General features: G+C 54.3%; 1 protein-coding gene across 1 annotated transcript; it reads right to left on the bottom strand.

Moving 5' to 3' along the window:
• Positions 1–6: 6 nt before the first annotated feature.
• On the bottom strand, positions 7–12,924 carry Vash1 (vasohibin 1). The gene is made up of 7 exons (XM_005343386.2): positions 11,403–12,924; positions 6,401–6,489; positions 5,132–5,188; positions 3,616–3,690; positions 2,638–3,019; positions 1,438–1,550; positions 7–697 (listed from the first exon to the last, which is right to left on the bottom strand). Exons 1-7 carry the CDS (start codon positions 11,727–11,729, stop codon positions 625–627), a joined length of 1,116 nt encoding a protein of 371 aa, XP_005343443.1. The 5' UTR covers positions 11,730–12,924; the 3' UTR covers positions 7–624.
• Positions 12,925–14,824: the final 1,900 nt, after the last annotated feature.

Here is a 14,824-nt window from a genome sequence, read left to right as displayed (position 1 = left end):
GTGTGTGTGTGTGCGTGTGTGTGTGCCTCTGTATGTGTTGGGAGGGGCACAGTGCTGTCTAAAGAGTCATGCTGACCCGAGGGCTCTCCTGGATCATAGGATTCCACCTTAAACAGATGTGTCCTCCGCCACGTTCCTGATTTGAGGACTACATGGACCTTTCTCAGGGGGACCCCTACCCTGCTTCCCTTTCCCTGGGTCATGATTCTCCATCCCGACCCCACCCCACCCTCACCCCACAGACTGGCGAGGCTAGCCAACCTCATCACTGCTGATTGGAGCACCACAGAGCCAGCAAGCCCTCCTTCCCAAGCCACAGAGTGCGCAGAAAGAGCAAGCCTTGCCAGCTACCAGCATATCCACGTGCCTTTCCCTCCAAATACCTTAAACTTCAGTTGTAGGGTTAAAACTCCAAATGAAATACTAACTGCTTCTTGGCCCAAGGTTAGGGGCTTGGTTCAGTGAGAGGGGAAGTCACCTGGGGCTGATCTGCAAGGCATCCTTCCTGCCTCCCACCCCTAGCCCACCCGATCACCAGCCCCTGCCTGAAGGAAGTAGATTCTTTCCTGCAGGTAGGTCAGGGCCTCCAGAAGCAGGGGAGGTCTGGGGGTGCTGGCAGCAGCCTCACACCCGGATCTGGTACCCATTGAGGTCTGGCATGGCTTTGGGCTCTGCAGGCTTCTTCTCCCCTGACGGCCTGCAGAAGAGAAACAGAGGGTTCAGAAGAAGAGCGAGTGGTTTCTAGGGAGATGGAGAAGAGGGAGGGAGGGTGGAAGAGAGGGGGAGACGGCTGTCCAGCTGGCTTCCCTCCTCTAAGGGGTCTTTACAGCAGCAGCAGAGGGTATAGGGACTGTTTCTGGAGCCATAGTCAGCTAGCCTAGGGTGTCCTAGGTAATTCCCTGCAGCTGTCACACAGCCTTCTGCTCAGGGTGATGGTGTTTTAGCGCCAGAGGTCTGCTCAGCACCCCTCCCTTCGCAGCGGACAGGTGATTCCAGAGGGACAGTTATACTTAAAGCAAGAGTCAGGATGATTTGTGGGAGAGGGCACCAGAGCGAGAGGCCTGCTCTTTAAATAGCAAGTCTTGCCATTTGAGCCCAGACAAAAACCCAGACCACAGGGGCAAAAGTTGTGTACGAAGCCTTCTCTCCGGGCTGTGCAGTTGGGTCATAGACAGAGTCCCTTCAGCAAACCGCAGGAGCGCTCAGGGCCTTGTGGGAACCCCACAGAATCCATCCTCCCTCTTCAGTCCATTCTGCTGTCTACCTCAGACAACCGAGGGTGTTTTCTTTAGGGGAAATGGCACCACGCCGCTGGAGGCAATGCCAACACACCAACGCCTGGACCCGGCATTCCACGTGACTTCCCAAAGAGAAATGGATGGGAAGAAAAGAGGAGTGAGGAGGGGCCAGGAAGAGGAGAGAAGCCCCCTTTCTCACCGTCTCTCACTGCGGCTGTTCCTGCGGTGTGGGCTGGACTGGGCTCTCTGAGGGGAAGAAACATCCTTCTTCCGGTCCTTGGTGGGAGAGGGAGGGCCTGTCCCCTTGCCAATCTGGATGAGGAGGAAGAAACAAAAGCATGTTTTGGGCCGCCCCATGGCCCACTCTGCTCTGTCAGGAGTGTCCCTGGAAGCTGCCCTGGGCCCTGTGCACTCCAAGCCTCAGGTGGCCTTTGCCTTGTCTCTGGGTCACCCTGGCACTTAAACCACCAGGGCAGTAGATTCTTGGTAGGGCTGTCTACTGTGAGGGTTCTGAACACAGTGTGGGAGCTGTCGCTGGGCTGCCACAGGACTGGAAGACATCTTTAAAGGTAGTTGTGCCTGCCAGATGGGGCTATGGGAAATGCTCTGGGACAAGTCCTACCAGCCCGAACCAGCCCAACGGTGACACTGACTATCTTAGGTCAATCAGATGCCAGACTGGCAATTGTAACTCTGATTCAGAAAAACAAAATGAAATAACAAAACGAACAACAAAAAAAAAAAAACCCCGAGTCATCCTTTATGTCGTATGGTCAGCCTGTTTTGAGTTTTCTTCTCTCCCAGACAAATGGGGAGCTGCAAAAGAAGCAACATGGGGAGTCTAGTGCTGAGCAGGCTGGGTCAAAAGCACTGAAGAAGGAATCTTTAGGCTGCCTGGAAAACACTGAACCCCGGGGGTGCAGGGCCAGGGAGAAGCGAGTGGCTTCAGCATGGAGAACTTCTCTGTAATGCAGGCCTAGGGCAGCATCTACCTTAGGGGAAGACAATGTTAACCACAGGGGTTTGAAGGAGCAGGTCAGAGTGCAGTCGGACTGTGGAGGCTCACTACCCTACTCAGTCACCCACTCAGGCCAGGCACCGTTTCTTCCATTCAACGCACCCTGGCCCGATGTACCAGATCCCTGTTCTTCACATGTCCAAGCCTATGCCTGTGCAAAACCCGCTCACTCCATTCCCCCTCCTAGAGTAGGGTTCTTGGTCTGCCCACCCAAGGTTCAACTTCAACAGCAGGACTTTCTTGAGTAATGCCTGATCCCGAGTCCAAATAGATACTTCGTTCTCAGGAGCCCCTACTGGTCGGGGCAAGCCAGTGAAAGCATGGCGATCCTATAAGGAAGCAGGGTTGACAGTGGCCCCGGGGACCACTGCTGATCCTAACCTTGAGACGCATGTCTCGGGCGTGCCGCTCAAGCTCCTTGCGGAAGTCTTCCCGACCCAGCCGCTCCACGTCCAGCACCGAGTGCTTCCATTCAATCTGTTCCACGCTGTGGGGGTCGTGGGATACGCACTGGCCCAGCTTTACCTTCTTCAGCACATGCCAGCAGCGGCCATAGGCCGCCTCATAGTCCAGCACGAGCTCACTGAGTGTGCGGAAGGCTGGAGGTTTATACATCAGGTCCTCCCTTCGGCTCATGCCCAGGGCTCCATAGCGGCCCCCAAAGTTCACCCCCAGCACAATGTGGCGGAAGTAGTTCCCTGAGAAATAGGTCTTGAAGCTGATGGGGAAACGTTCCAGGGTGGGCATGCTGTTGGTGAGGTAACTGGTGAAGCGGTGAGTTATGGAAAGCGCCAGGGCAAGATGGCATACGAGTGCCAAAGAGTGCCTAAACAGAACTTGTCTACCTCCCCAGCCCTGACTGGGGTCCCTGCAGAGGGCTGCTTCTCCGGGGAGACTTGCCAGCCTTCCCAGGTGCTCCCCTGCCCTGGGAGGGGTTTGGGCGAGAAACCCTGCGCATCTTTGCAGGTAGTTCTATTTCCGAGACGCCATCTGCCTTCTCTACAGATCAGCACTATCTGGACGCGCCAACAGCGGGCCTCCCCGCTGCTGCTCCTGGACTTAGAAATGGAGCCAGAGCCAGGGTGCAACACTGTACCCATATGTGGAGTGCCAAAACCAGGGTCATCTTGTCTATGTTGCTATCCAGCAGGCCTGACGTGGTAGCAAGAGGGAACACTGAGACAACCTCCCCAAGGATCCTCTCTCTCGCAGGGATTCCTCCACTCCGGAAGGCTGCTCCTTGATGCGGGCCAAGAGAGGCAGGAATGGTGGGAGCCCCGAGCCCTGAAGACCCTCCCCTTCTACAGCAGGCAGCCAAGGCAATCTGAACCACTCTCTCCCAGGCCCCAGGAAGGATACATTCCCAGGATCACAGCTTCCAGGCATTTGATTGGCAGAGCCTCTTTGGTCATTTCCTTGGCCAGGTCCATCAGCCTATGAGAAAGGGAGGCGGAGCCGTGTGTTGAGCGTCTTCAGCCCCCTCAGGCTCTATTTGGTGTGGAGCCAGAAAGACTCGGCTGAGACTGCTCTCCAAGCTTGGTGTTTTCCTCCCGGGCCTGGTGTTTCCTTCCCCCTCCCAAGTCTAGAGTCTCAGGGGGTGACTCGGGGGCACGCCCTGGAGCTCAGGAAGTAGGCCTACTCTCTCTGCACTTCCCTCCTTTCGCTTCTTCCTCTCTGGCCGGGCTCCTGCTTAGACTTCCGGGAGAGGGGAGAGGGAAGCATGAATGGCGGGCCCCACGCAGTGCAATAGGGCTGAGGGGAGGTGAGAAGCTTAGCATTGATGGTTTCCCTTCCTGAGCACAGCCAGCAAACACGCCTCGTCCAACCCCAGCGGCCGAAGAACTCGCTAACTGGTGGAAAGTACTCTCTGCAGCCTGGATGTAGGATCTCGGGAAGACAGCTATCCCTGCCTGCCCCTGAGCTTGGAATTTAGCCCTCGCCCGCTTTTGTTTTTCTAGACAGGGTTTGTCTGTGTAACCCCGGCTGCCCTATCCTGGAGTTCATGCTGTTGACCAGGCTGGTCTCGAACTTAGAGATCCGCCTGCCTCTGCCTCCCAAGTGCGGGGACTAAAGGTGTGGGCCATCACCTTTAGGCTGGCAAAAATTAGGCCATTTCAAAACAGCCTATCCTCCAGGTCTGGGGCCTCAGCTTGGCCACTGGCGTTGCCTGGGACTCCTGTAACCAATGGGAAAATGGGATGGGACACCAGCACACAGCAGCAACTGACGGACAAGAGGAAAGCCCAGGATCAGAGAAGGTGGGTTCGACCCAAGAATTTCTAGACCGGACAATTAATTAAATAAGCAATTCAGGGCATCCCCCACTCCCTGCCACAACTAAGCATCTTAAAACAGACTATCTAGAATAAGAGATTTGGTCTACATGCTGAGTCTGCATGCTGAGTCACGATAGGCTAGAAAGTGAGACATGCAGTCTCTTTCCTGTGGGATCTGATGCTTAGACACTGGACTTTCTACTTCAAGACCAGGAGAATCCAGGACAAACTGGGTAAGTATATAGGTACCATGTGATGCAGGGTGCATGGGAGGCTTCAAGGAAAGAAGAGGGAGAGGTTCTTCCCTGTTCCCACCCCACCCCTGCCCTGCCCACAGCACCTACCAGACAACCTGGGAAGGGGGGTTACCCTATTTACTAGTTCAGCTGAGCTTTGCTTTCCTAAGCCTTGGGTGGCTATCTCTTCCCTTCCCAGGGTAGCGCCCTTCCCCCATCCTATGGCTGGCTCTTCTCAGGGAAGTCCCTGCCTTCCTTCTTAAGCAGTCACTCAAAGGCAAACCACCGAGGTTCCCTAGTGGGATCAAACCCAAGGGGAGGGTGGGGAAACCCTGAGAGCCCGCCCAGAGGCCTGGTACTTACCCTGTCAGAGGTCTGCTCTTCTTAATTTCAAAGAACTGTGTCCCCGTGTGATTGTACCTGGGGACAGTGGTTAAGGGCTTCCTGGCTTGGTCGGGAAGGCTGTGTCTTTCCCTTGGCTGCCGCCCCAGAGGCTGGATGACTACAGAAGGACCCCTTTGCAACATCTGCCACAGAGCACCATATGGGCCGCTTAGGACTTGTTCTCTGGGATGAGGGGCTAGGGTGCAGCATGGGGGTTCTCCTTGCTCTCGCGGTGCTTATCCCCACTCTTTGCGGTCTCCCTCGTCCTCTCCTGCCCTCTCGTCCCAGCACAGGACGCTGAGTGGGCAGCCAGCCCAGCCGGCTGAGAAAGTAGCCTTAGCTGGGGGCAGCTCCTTGGAGTGCTGGGTTTTCCAAACAGCTAAGGAGGCTGGAAGGCCACCACCTCCCCTGTGCCAGCTAGTTTTGTGTCAGCTCAGCACAAGCTAGAGTCATTTGGGAAAGGGGACCGTCAATTGAGAAGACGCCCCTACTAGACTGGCCTGTGATGAGTTCTCTTAGTTAAGTGATTGATGTGGGGAGGGGGCCCAGCTCATTGTGTGTGGTGCAACCCCTGGGCTGGGTGGTCCTGGATGCTCTAAGAAAGCAGGATGTATGAGCCACAAGGAGCAAGCAAGGAACACAGAACCCAGGACGCATGGCTCTCAGGCAGAAGCTCCAGGGGCCCAGAGCAGAGACATAACAGAACTGGCCTGCTGCCAGGGAAAAAAAGCGCCAAGAATTGGGAGAAAACTTCAAGCTATGGATAATATATCTTGGAGTAAAAGGTCCTTTTCCCTCCCCCATCCTCCCAAACCCAGCACTGCAATAGCCCCAAAGAGCTTCTTCCGTCCCTTTGCTGGGGCAGGATGAATGACAGCTGACACCCCCTTTTCTCATCAAGGTACTTAGGAGGCCCCTTCTCTCCCTACAGGCGCATGCACACGCACACAAACACACACGCACACAAACACACACGCACGCATACATGCACGCATACATGCACGCACACACACGCACGCACATACGCATGCACACACACGCACGCACAGAGCATGGGGAAACTGGTGCTGGAGAAGCTGGAGCGGGTCCAGCACTCAGACAGCCTTGGCAGCTCTAGGGAACAGAAATGTCAGTGAATGGCAGCTCTGGAGCTGGTAGGGAGCTGGCCCTGAGGATCCCTATCCAGGCCCCACTTGGTCTTTGGGCTGTCACTAAGTGGTGGCCACGACTCCGGACCCAAGAGGATACTGCAGCTCCCTGATGTAGCGCTGCACGGCTTCCAGGCGCTCGGGGATGGGCGTCGTCGGCTGGAAAGTAGGCACACTTGGTATGGGAATCTAGGGACAGATGGAGGAAAGAAGCTCTGTCACATGGATAGGCACACCCTGGAGCTTCCAGCGCCCCTAGAGCAACAGCCAGGGGAGGCTCCTACTCTGAGCCACTTTCCCTGGGAGCCCTTCTTTCCCAAGTCTCCTCCCAGGCCTCCAGCTTAGCCATCCCTGATACCTGACTGTACTTGTATGTGGAACTTAGGTTGACCTTGCAATTTTACGCTGTTAAATAATTTTAGAAAAAACCAGCAGGATCCACTGACTGCCTATATTAAATTTAAAATATGCACTAAATGATGCTTAACAAGAATGTCCGAATTGGGGCTAATTTGTTTGGGTTTGGGGGTTCACTCTGGTCTATGGCTTGGATGTGGCAAAGGTGTTAGGCACTTTGCCCCTGGGTAGGTTCTAGATAAAAGTATTGGGGTACTGCAGGCACCCCCTGGGAAAGGCAGAAGGCAGTTCTCAGGATTGTCATCAAAGGGGAGGAACCAGCTCCTCCTTCCTATGGCCTCTTGTGATCATCCAGTGTGATCTGCCTCCCCATGCTCCTGTCATGGTATCATCCACTGCCATCAGACCTTCCAACCAACACAGGCCCCTCCAGCCCCAAAGCTACAAGCTAAATAAACCTCATTTCTTCCTAAGTGTCCTGCCTCAGGCATTTCATTATCGCAACGAGAAAACAGTTTAATACACTGTGGCTCGAGCACTAGATCAAAACTGGTTTCCACAGTGTTCCATTCTACCGCGTGGTACCATAAGCTAGGGGATCTATCCTAGACCGGTGGATATGACATCAGCCAGGGATGTCCATGGCAGGACAGGTGTGCCAGGACTTCCAAAGCGCCAACCTGAACTGTCAAGGAGTATGGCAGTGGGGGGGGGCAGTGGGGGGTCTTGCTTCAAAACACCCTTTCCCCACCCACTCCACATCTGACTAGTAAGTTCCCATCATTTCCCAGCAGGCTGCCATTGGACCACACAGAGTTTGCCCGTGACCACCTAGTTGCAAATGTACCAGGAGTCCCAAGTAAGTACACTCAGGGTGGGGCTATAGGGCGAGGAAGGACTCGTTGTTGGTATGAGAGGCTGGGCCTAAGGAGGATTTTACAATACTCTAGTCGCTGTGGCTGGGCTCTGTCAGGAAGGGAAGTGACACATTGGTTATCGCCAGACACTTGTCTCTGGGGTGCTTCTTGCGGTGGGAGACCAGGACCGTGTCTCTGGCAGATACGGTTCCATTCCATAGGGTGCAGATGCAGGAAGGAAGGGCCCTGGCTCGGAGACAGTCTAGCATGTCTTTCTTCCCTCTTCCCTCCCCAGGGTCCTTTGCTTCCTGTCTGGGCAGTCTCCAGCAGCAGATACCACAGCCTGGGGAAGTTACTTCCCCTTCCACATCGGTACCATCTTCAAACTGGCACCGTCACTTATAGCCACCTGCGGGAGACAAGCTCAGGGTGGGCCCTGCCTTCACCTGTCTGGATCACTCTGCACCAAATGTGCACTTGAACTATCCGAGGGACTGGCTGGCCATCCTGGTCAAGGGTATGGGGGTGGGGAGGTAGGCCAGAAATAGCTTAGCAAACCTCTGTAAGTAGTACTGCATCTCCACCCACGTAAGCTGACCTTTGACCTTTTACTCAGTGTAGCAAAATCACCCCTCCTTGGGGAGTAGGTTCCAAGAACTGGAGTTGTAGCCGTATAACTGTACCCAGATGCTCATCAACCACTCTGGACAGGGAGGAAGCCATGGAAGAACAACTTGCCAGAGCTCAGGGAGAGAGATTTAGGAACAGGCTCAAGCCAGGACCAGGTGGTACCCACAAAAGCATCATGGACACCTGCCTCCATCAAGGACCCGTCAAGAAGGTTGCTGTGCAAGAAGAGTCAGACATGACCTAGGATCCTAAGCATGTCTTAGAGACCACTATCCCAAGGGCAAAGCTTGATCCCAGAACCAGACAGTCCAGGGTTGTAGGACAATCCTACTGAAAGAGTCCCTCAGGCCAACACAATGAGGAGGCTTAGGGAGAGCCTGTGGCTGGACTTGGGGGCGAGTCAGGAAGACTTGGTGATGACCAGAGCGGAACTGGCTCCGCTATGGAATCTAGCTCTCTGATTTCAGCGATGTCCTGAACAGCAGTGCCTCAGAGGGCTCATTGGTGAATGTTCCTCACTTGTGAAAGTGCAGCCACGGAACCCGCCCTGGGGTATCACCGAGCTACTGCAAGCAGACACCTCAGGACACTGTCCAACACCTGGCTACAGATGTGTGCCAAGAACTGTCCAGAACACGCTGCCCTGGGCTATCTGGCCCTCTAAAGACGCCTGGATGCCCATCTGCAGATGCTCAGTGGTCAAAGCTGCAGCTAGATCAGCATCAGGGTTGGGTCAGTGGTCGCTGGACTTTCAAAGGGATGACAGCTGGAAACAGCTAGAGAGATTCTCATGAAGGGGCATAGCCTGCTGCTGGCTTCTGGATGCTTCCAGAAACTGTTATGTTTGGGCTCACTCTCGCAGATACTGCAAGTGCTTATGGCTTGCTGCATGCCCTTGCTGTGGAGGGGACCCTATTAGATGCTCACCTAATGAGGTGTTTGTTACATGCTTTCCATGACCAGTTCATCTCAACATCCCCACGAAGTGGGCACTGCCACTGATCAGTGCACTAGGGGATGCAGAAGGGGCAAGGATGCTGCACACCTTCCTCTTGTAAGTAGTTATGTGATAGCAAGGGTGAGAAGACATGGTGGCTTCCCCTCAGAGAACTGCCTTTCACTGCACTGCCCTGCTGCTGTGCATCCAGCTTCCTGCGGAGGCTTAGCCTGTAAAACTCGGGGAAAGCAGGTGGGGGCATGGGAAGCTGTAGCAAAATGAGGGAGGGGAAACACAGCCCAGCCCCTCCTGCCAGCTGCCATAGTCTTGCTGTTCCCATATCTCTTACTTTCCTGTAAAGATGCCAAAAAGTATGGATCATTATGAGAGAAATCACCCAATGTTATTGTTTGGCTCAAGCGGTCTGTTAAGATAATGTGTATCTTAAGAAACCGTTCCCGGGCCCATCAAGAACACTGTGACCTCTGCAGCAGGCCACCAGAGAGGGGACAGGCCAGGCTCAGGCCTTTCTGTGGTTCACAGTATGACACCCAATATTTGCTGCTCTTCTCCACAGCCTCTAGGGCTCCTCCACATCCCGTGGACCAAGTTTCCAGTTGAGCTTCATGGTTCCTCACTTCCTCCATCTGAGACGCTTTCCCAAAAAGCTTAAAGTTTCAGAATTCCCTCTGACTTTCTCACCTGACTCCACACTTTCATCTCTAACAAACAGCTGATCCCTTCGAACCTGTCCTTTCTTCCCGAGCATGAGGCCTGAAGACCACATTACTGACCAATCACTGTTGAAGACACTAATGGATTGAGTCCTCCAAAGCAGTGACCGTTCTGCCACTGTCCTATGGTCCAATCCAGACAGAACCAGGAGGGCTGGATGCTGTGGGGCATGTGTGTAGCTCTGGTCTCATCAGACAGATACTTTGGATGGCCTCTCGTCTCCCTCCTCACAATAGTCCCGGTTTCTCATTTCACCCTCTCCACCACCAGCCCATTTTTCAGATAAGAAAACTGTGGCTCAGGCAGGCTGGAGGGGATTGCCTTGAGCTCACATGGGCAGGCAGGAGATCCGAAACAATACCTAAATCCCGCGATGTCACACTTTCTTGTTCGGGAATTTGTCCCAAGGTCAAAAACTCAAAGCAGGATCCCAAAATTTGGGTTTTAGAATGTTCGACACAGTGTTGGTTTTAAGGCTAAGACAGTGGAGACAATGTCCAGTTCAGACCAGCTGAATAAATGAGAGGACGGTGATGTAACTATTCAGTCAGTCCAGCTCATTCCCCTGGGAAGCATTAGGCACTAGGAGCTCAACCTTCAACCTCAGATATCTTTCCCCCAAACAGTTTTCTGATGGCTATGCTGATAACCCAGCGAAAGCAACACAGGCCTGGTCCCCAGGCATCAGGAACTCCAACCCTCTCTTCCTTCAGAACTAAGCTATAGGTCTGATTTCTGACCAATGGTCTCAGTACGTGGAACAGTGCTTCCTTAGACAAAACATAAACATTAACACGCGTGCGCGCGCGCGCACACACACACACACACACACACACACACACACTATAGCACTGCACAGCACAGCACTACCCAAATGCCCTTTCATTTAGCAAACACACATAAGCGCCCGTCCTGTGCCAGGCACACAGGAGACCTCAAGAAGACAAAGATGAATGAGACAGAGCCTTCCCTTCCTGAGCAGCACCATGGAGGCACTGTTGTGGCAGAGGAGCTCTAGTCAATGCAGAACACTTTGCTCCTCTCTTCCCACAGGGTCACTGCTATGCCCCTGAATCTAGTACCCAACAGAGCTGAGCATCTGGAGCCCTAAGACCTGGTGCTGATCCCAGCTCTGCCACTTCCCACGTACCTTTTGAGTTTCTCATCTTAAAAGGGAGTCCAAACTATTTCCTTTGGGCTGTTGCTGGTCAAATTCAGTAGATATTATATGAAAATATTTTCTCATCATACAAAGTCATTCATCATTAGTCTCATTGTTTTTTGGCTTGTCAAATGTCCTGAGCCAGAAAGATGCCAAGCCACATCGGTTCCCAAGTTCATCTGTGGTCCTACCCAGAAAGCCATGGGAGAGGGCCTCCTGGAGATAGGGCACTGAGCCTCCCTCATCAAATGACCCCGAAAGCACTGGAAAGAAAGTTCTGGACAGGTGTCACCTACCTATATTAAAAAAAAAATCTTACCAATGGTCCCCTACTGTTTCCATCAGAAGCAAGATGTGGGTTATTTTCTTAGCTTCAAGGTCAATAAAACCCATCCTCATTGTGCCTGCCCGCTCCCTGTCTTACCTTGGGAAGGTCCGTGGCCCCACGGATCCGCAGGGCCACCTTCTCTCCATCCGGGTGGATCTTGGCCACATGCTTCCACATCCTTTCCCAGGTGGCTTCGTCCACTGGCAGTCCACCTCGGTTGACGAAGAAAGGGACACCTCCATCTCGTAGGTCCTCTTCCCCTTCCTCCTCTGGTTCCTCGTCTCTCTGTGCTGAGGCCCCTTCGCTGGTCTCCAAACGTTTAATGCCAGAGTGGGAGGCGGCAGCAGCAGCAGCGCTGGCGGCGGCTGCATTCGGGGAGGCACTGCTGCTGCCACTTGGGACCACCTTCTTTCCCCCTGGCATCCCTAAATCCTCGATAGGGATGGGAGGATATATCAGGAAGCGGGAAAACTAAGTGCCTCACAGGAGGCTTCCCACATATCCGCTATAAAGATAACACATGGCCAAACAGTGCCGGGCGCCTTTAAGAAACCAGGGCGTGGCTCCTATACAATAAAATACTATTTGGTAAGAAAGAATCAGCGCATCAGCTTGGAGTGATGGCCAGGTGGGTTGCCTAGGGTCCGCCTTTGAAGCCCTATTTTGTTTGAAAAACTGGATGAAGAGAACACACCCCAACTTGGCAGCCTATACAAAGCACCCCCATTTGGCAGCAAGAACAATGACCCGCAGCGATCTAGGATGGCTGAGAGGAGAAAAGTGGGGTTCCGGGGGTGGGGAGACTGAGGCCAGACAGCTCTTGCAGCAATGCTGAAAAGGAGGCCCAAGACACCGGTGCCCACTCCCCGTTTTGGAGAGAAGAAATTCCTCTACGGAATCCTTGCACACTCACACTGGCGCGAGCGGAGGGGGCCCACGTGAGCTCCCAGTCTGGACCCCAGGGATCGGGGATGCAGGGGGGGAGGCGGCGCCGGGGGCGACTTCTCTGTCGCGACCCTTCCGGGAGCCAAGACTCGCAGCTGGCGGGGCGGGGAGGGGGCGCGCGCCGCAGTACACATTCCACGCCCGCCTCCCGCACAAAGTGGGGCTTTGTCTAGATCCCCTAGCCCCTAGCCCCGGAGAACAGCAGTAAAGAGGGCGGAGGGTAAGGGCGCGGAGGGGAGGCGAGGGCTCGGGGAGATCGGGCCCTGCGATCCCCAGCCTGCAGCGGATCAGCGGGGATACCGGGGGCACCTGGCGCGGCTCGGTCCCAGCTGAGCCAAAGAGGGACGCGGGGCCCCAGGCTCAGCCATCGTGGGGAGCGGCTCAGGCGACTCGCGGGGGATCAGGCTGAGGTAGCTGAGCGGCAGACTCGCCGCTCACCACCAGCTGCAGCATGAGCGGTAGGAGGATGCTGTACTGGGGTTCCCACGGCCAGGCTGAGCCGGGAGGGGCGCGCAGGGTGCGAGGGCAGGTCCGTAGGCTCCGCCCGCGGCGGAGAGTGACAAAGCCCTGGAGGATGTCGGTGCACCGATCCCCAGGGAGCAGCAGCCTATGAAGGTGCAGCCCACCGGCCGATGGCGGCGTCCCGGCTCGGGGAAGCAGAAGCCACCGCTGCCGCCGGCCGGGTCCTCCGCGCCTCCCGCCGCCCACCAGGCTCGACTCCGGCCCGCGCCGCGCATGCGCCCCGTCCCCCCCTTAAAGGGCCAGCGCGTTCCCGCCGGGTTCTCCTCCTGCTGCGGCCACCCCACTACCCCCCATTGCTACAAGTTATCGCAGGACTGTCCTGAACGTTCCCTCCTTCTCACCTCTCTCTTAGGGCGTTGAGAAGTGGGTGCAGAGCTGCGGAGGAAGTTTACACCCCGCCACAGAGAGCGCAAACTCCTGGGGGATTCCTGGCGCGGAAGGAATTGTGGCGGGCGGTCGGGAATTTCCTGAAGGACAGACACATCGAGGAGGGGGGCCCTCATCTATAGAATCAAAAACGCTGACCTGGAAACCGCGAGATCTAGACGGTGTTCATGCCCATTTTCCTCTGGGACGTTTTGTAAATCTCTTCTTTTTGCAGACTTCAGTTTCCCCATCCGTCATGCTGGATGAACTCTGCTCTTCTGACAATGCTCCTCAAGGGAGGATTTGTAAGGGTTGAGAGTTTGATGTGCTTATTTCGGTTACTTGCATGGGATCCCGGGAGTGTGCCCCTAGTTCTGGCTTTGGATATCCCAGTCCCTGGCACCTGGCTGGAGACAAGAGCTTTCCCAATCATGGGACCAAGACAGCAACACAAGGGTGGGAGACAGTGTTTGGGGAGAGTTGACCTGCCCAGATAAGCACGGTTGTGGGTTGTGTGTGGCATGTGGATGCTGTAGACCCAACACTCCCTCTCCTTTCCCTGTAGCGCAGATCTGCGTGTAACTCCCAAACTAAGAATTTCACCAGACATCTACAGCTGAGCAGTGTAAGACTTTTTTCCCCTGCCAGTAGTTGGTATGAAGAGCGTCATCTGGGAGAAATGTTCCTCACAGATATAGTTTGGATATTGAAGGTCTCTGAGAGACCAATGTGTCCCCAGATGGTGTTATTTGGAGGTAGCAGAACCTGTAGGGGGTGGGGCTGTGTGTATGTGTGTGTAGGTGGCTGAAGGTATCCTCTCCATCCTAATGTCATCGCTGTTACTATGATAAGCAACTTAGGGTGGAAGGGATTTGTTTTGGTCTATACTTCCAGGTCACAGTCCATCACTGAGGGATGGAATTCAAGGCAAAATCATGAGGAGTGCTGCTTACTTAGTCAATCATGCTAAGCTATTTATTTATTTATAGGTGAGATCTCATTATGTAGCACCGTCTGATCTGGAACTTGATAAGCAGACCGGTTTGGCCCCAGACTCACAGAGATCTGCCTATCTTTGCCTCTGAAGTGCTGGGGTTAAAGGTGTGTACCCACGTCAAGAGTAGAGAGACCAGAGATTCCCCAGGCCCTTAATGCTTCTCCATGGGGTCCTTAAAGTTCCTCCTGGTGTCAGATCTTTCTGAGCTTCAGTCACAACTTTTTGTCACCTCCAGTGTCAAGAATCAGGCATGGTCAGTGCTAGGGATGTTTCCAGAAGGCCAGGTTCTTCCTAAACTCGCTCTCAAGGGGTGTCTGGCATGCAAATGGCACCAGAGATCAACAGCTGCTTCCTTCTTTGTTGTGTACATGGGGAAGCCTGACTCTCAGAGTGCAAGTTCCCCAAGCCCACACAGGAACAAGCCGCAGAACCAGACTGAGAGCAGAAGGCCTCCTTGTGACACTGCCTCTTGGCTTAATAATGTGTATCTCGTGTTTACCCAGTGCTCACGGTAAACTTACAGGATGTTCACAAGTTCTCCGCCCTCTCTTTGTGAATATTAGAGTCTGATTCCCCTTCCTCTGAACGTGCTAAGCTCCAGGACTCTAAAGACTAGAATGAGAGGAGGTGGATGCACTGAGACCCTTCATGGCAGGGTTACAGAAATGAGATGCTATCTTCCGAAGAC

The sequence above is a fragment of the Microtus ochrogaster genome, chromosome 1 (assembly GCF_000317375.1).
Source record: "Microtus ochrogaster isolate Prairie Vole_2 chromosome 1, MicOch1.0, whole genome shotgun sequence".
NCBI lineage: Eukaryota > Metazoa > Chordata > Mammalia > Rodentia > Cricetidae > Microtus > Microtus ochrogaster.
Note: the sequence above shows the minus strand (reverse complement) of the source record. Positions and strands in the feature narration are given on the sequence as shown.

Bases quoted from the DNA above. Each gene is read 5' to 3' on its own strand.
- Vash1 (XM_005343386.2), bottom strand. From the start codon at position 11,729: ATGCCAGGGGGAAAGAAGGTGGTCCCAAGTGGCAGCAGCAGTGCCTCC. The intron at 3,020-3,615 runs GTATCCTTCCTG...CCGCTTCACCAG, and splicing joins GAAGCTGTGATCCTGGGAAT to TTACCTCACCAACAGCATGC. The intron at 698-1,437 runs GTGAGAAAGGGG...TCTCTTCTGCAG, and splicing joins AACAGCCGCAGTGAGAGACG to GCCGTCAGGGGAGAAGAAGC.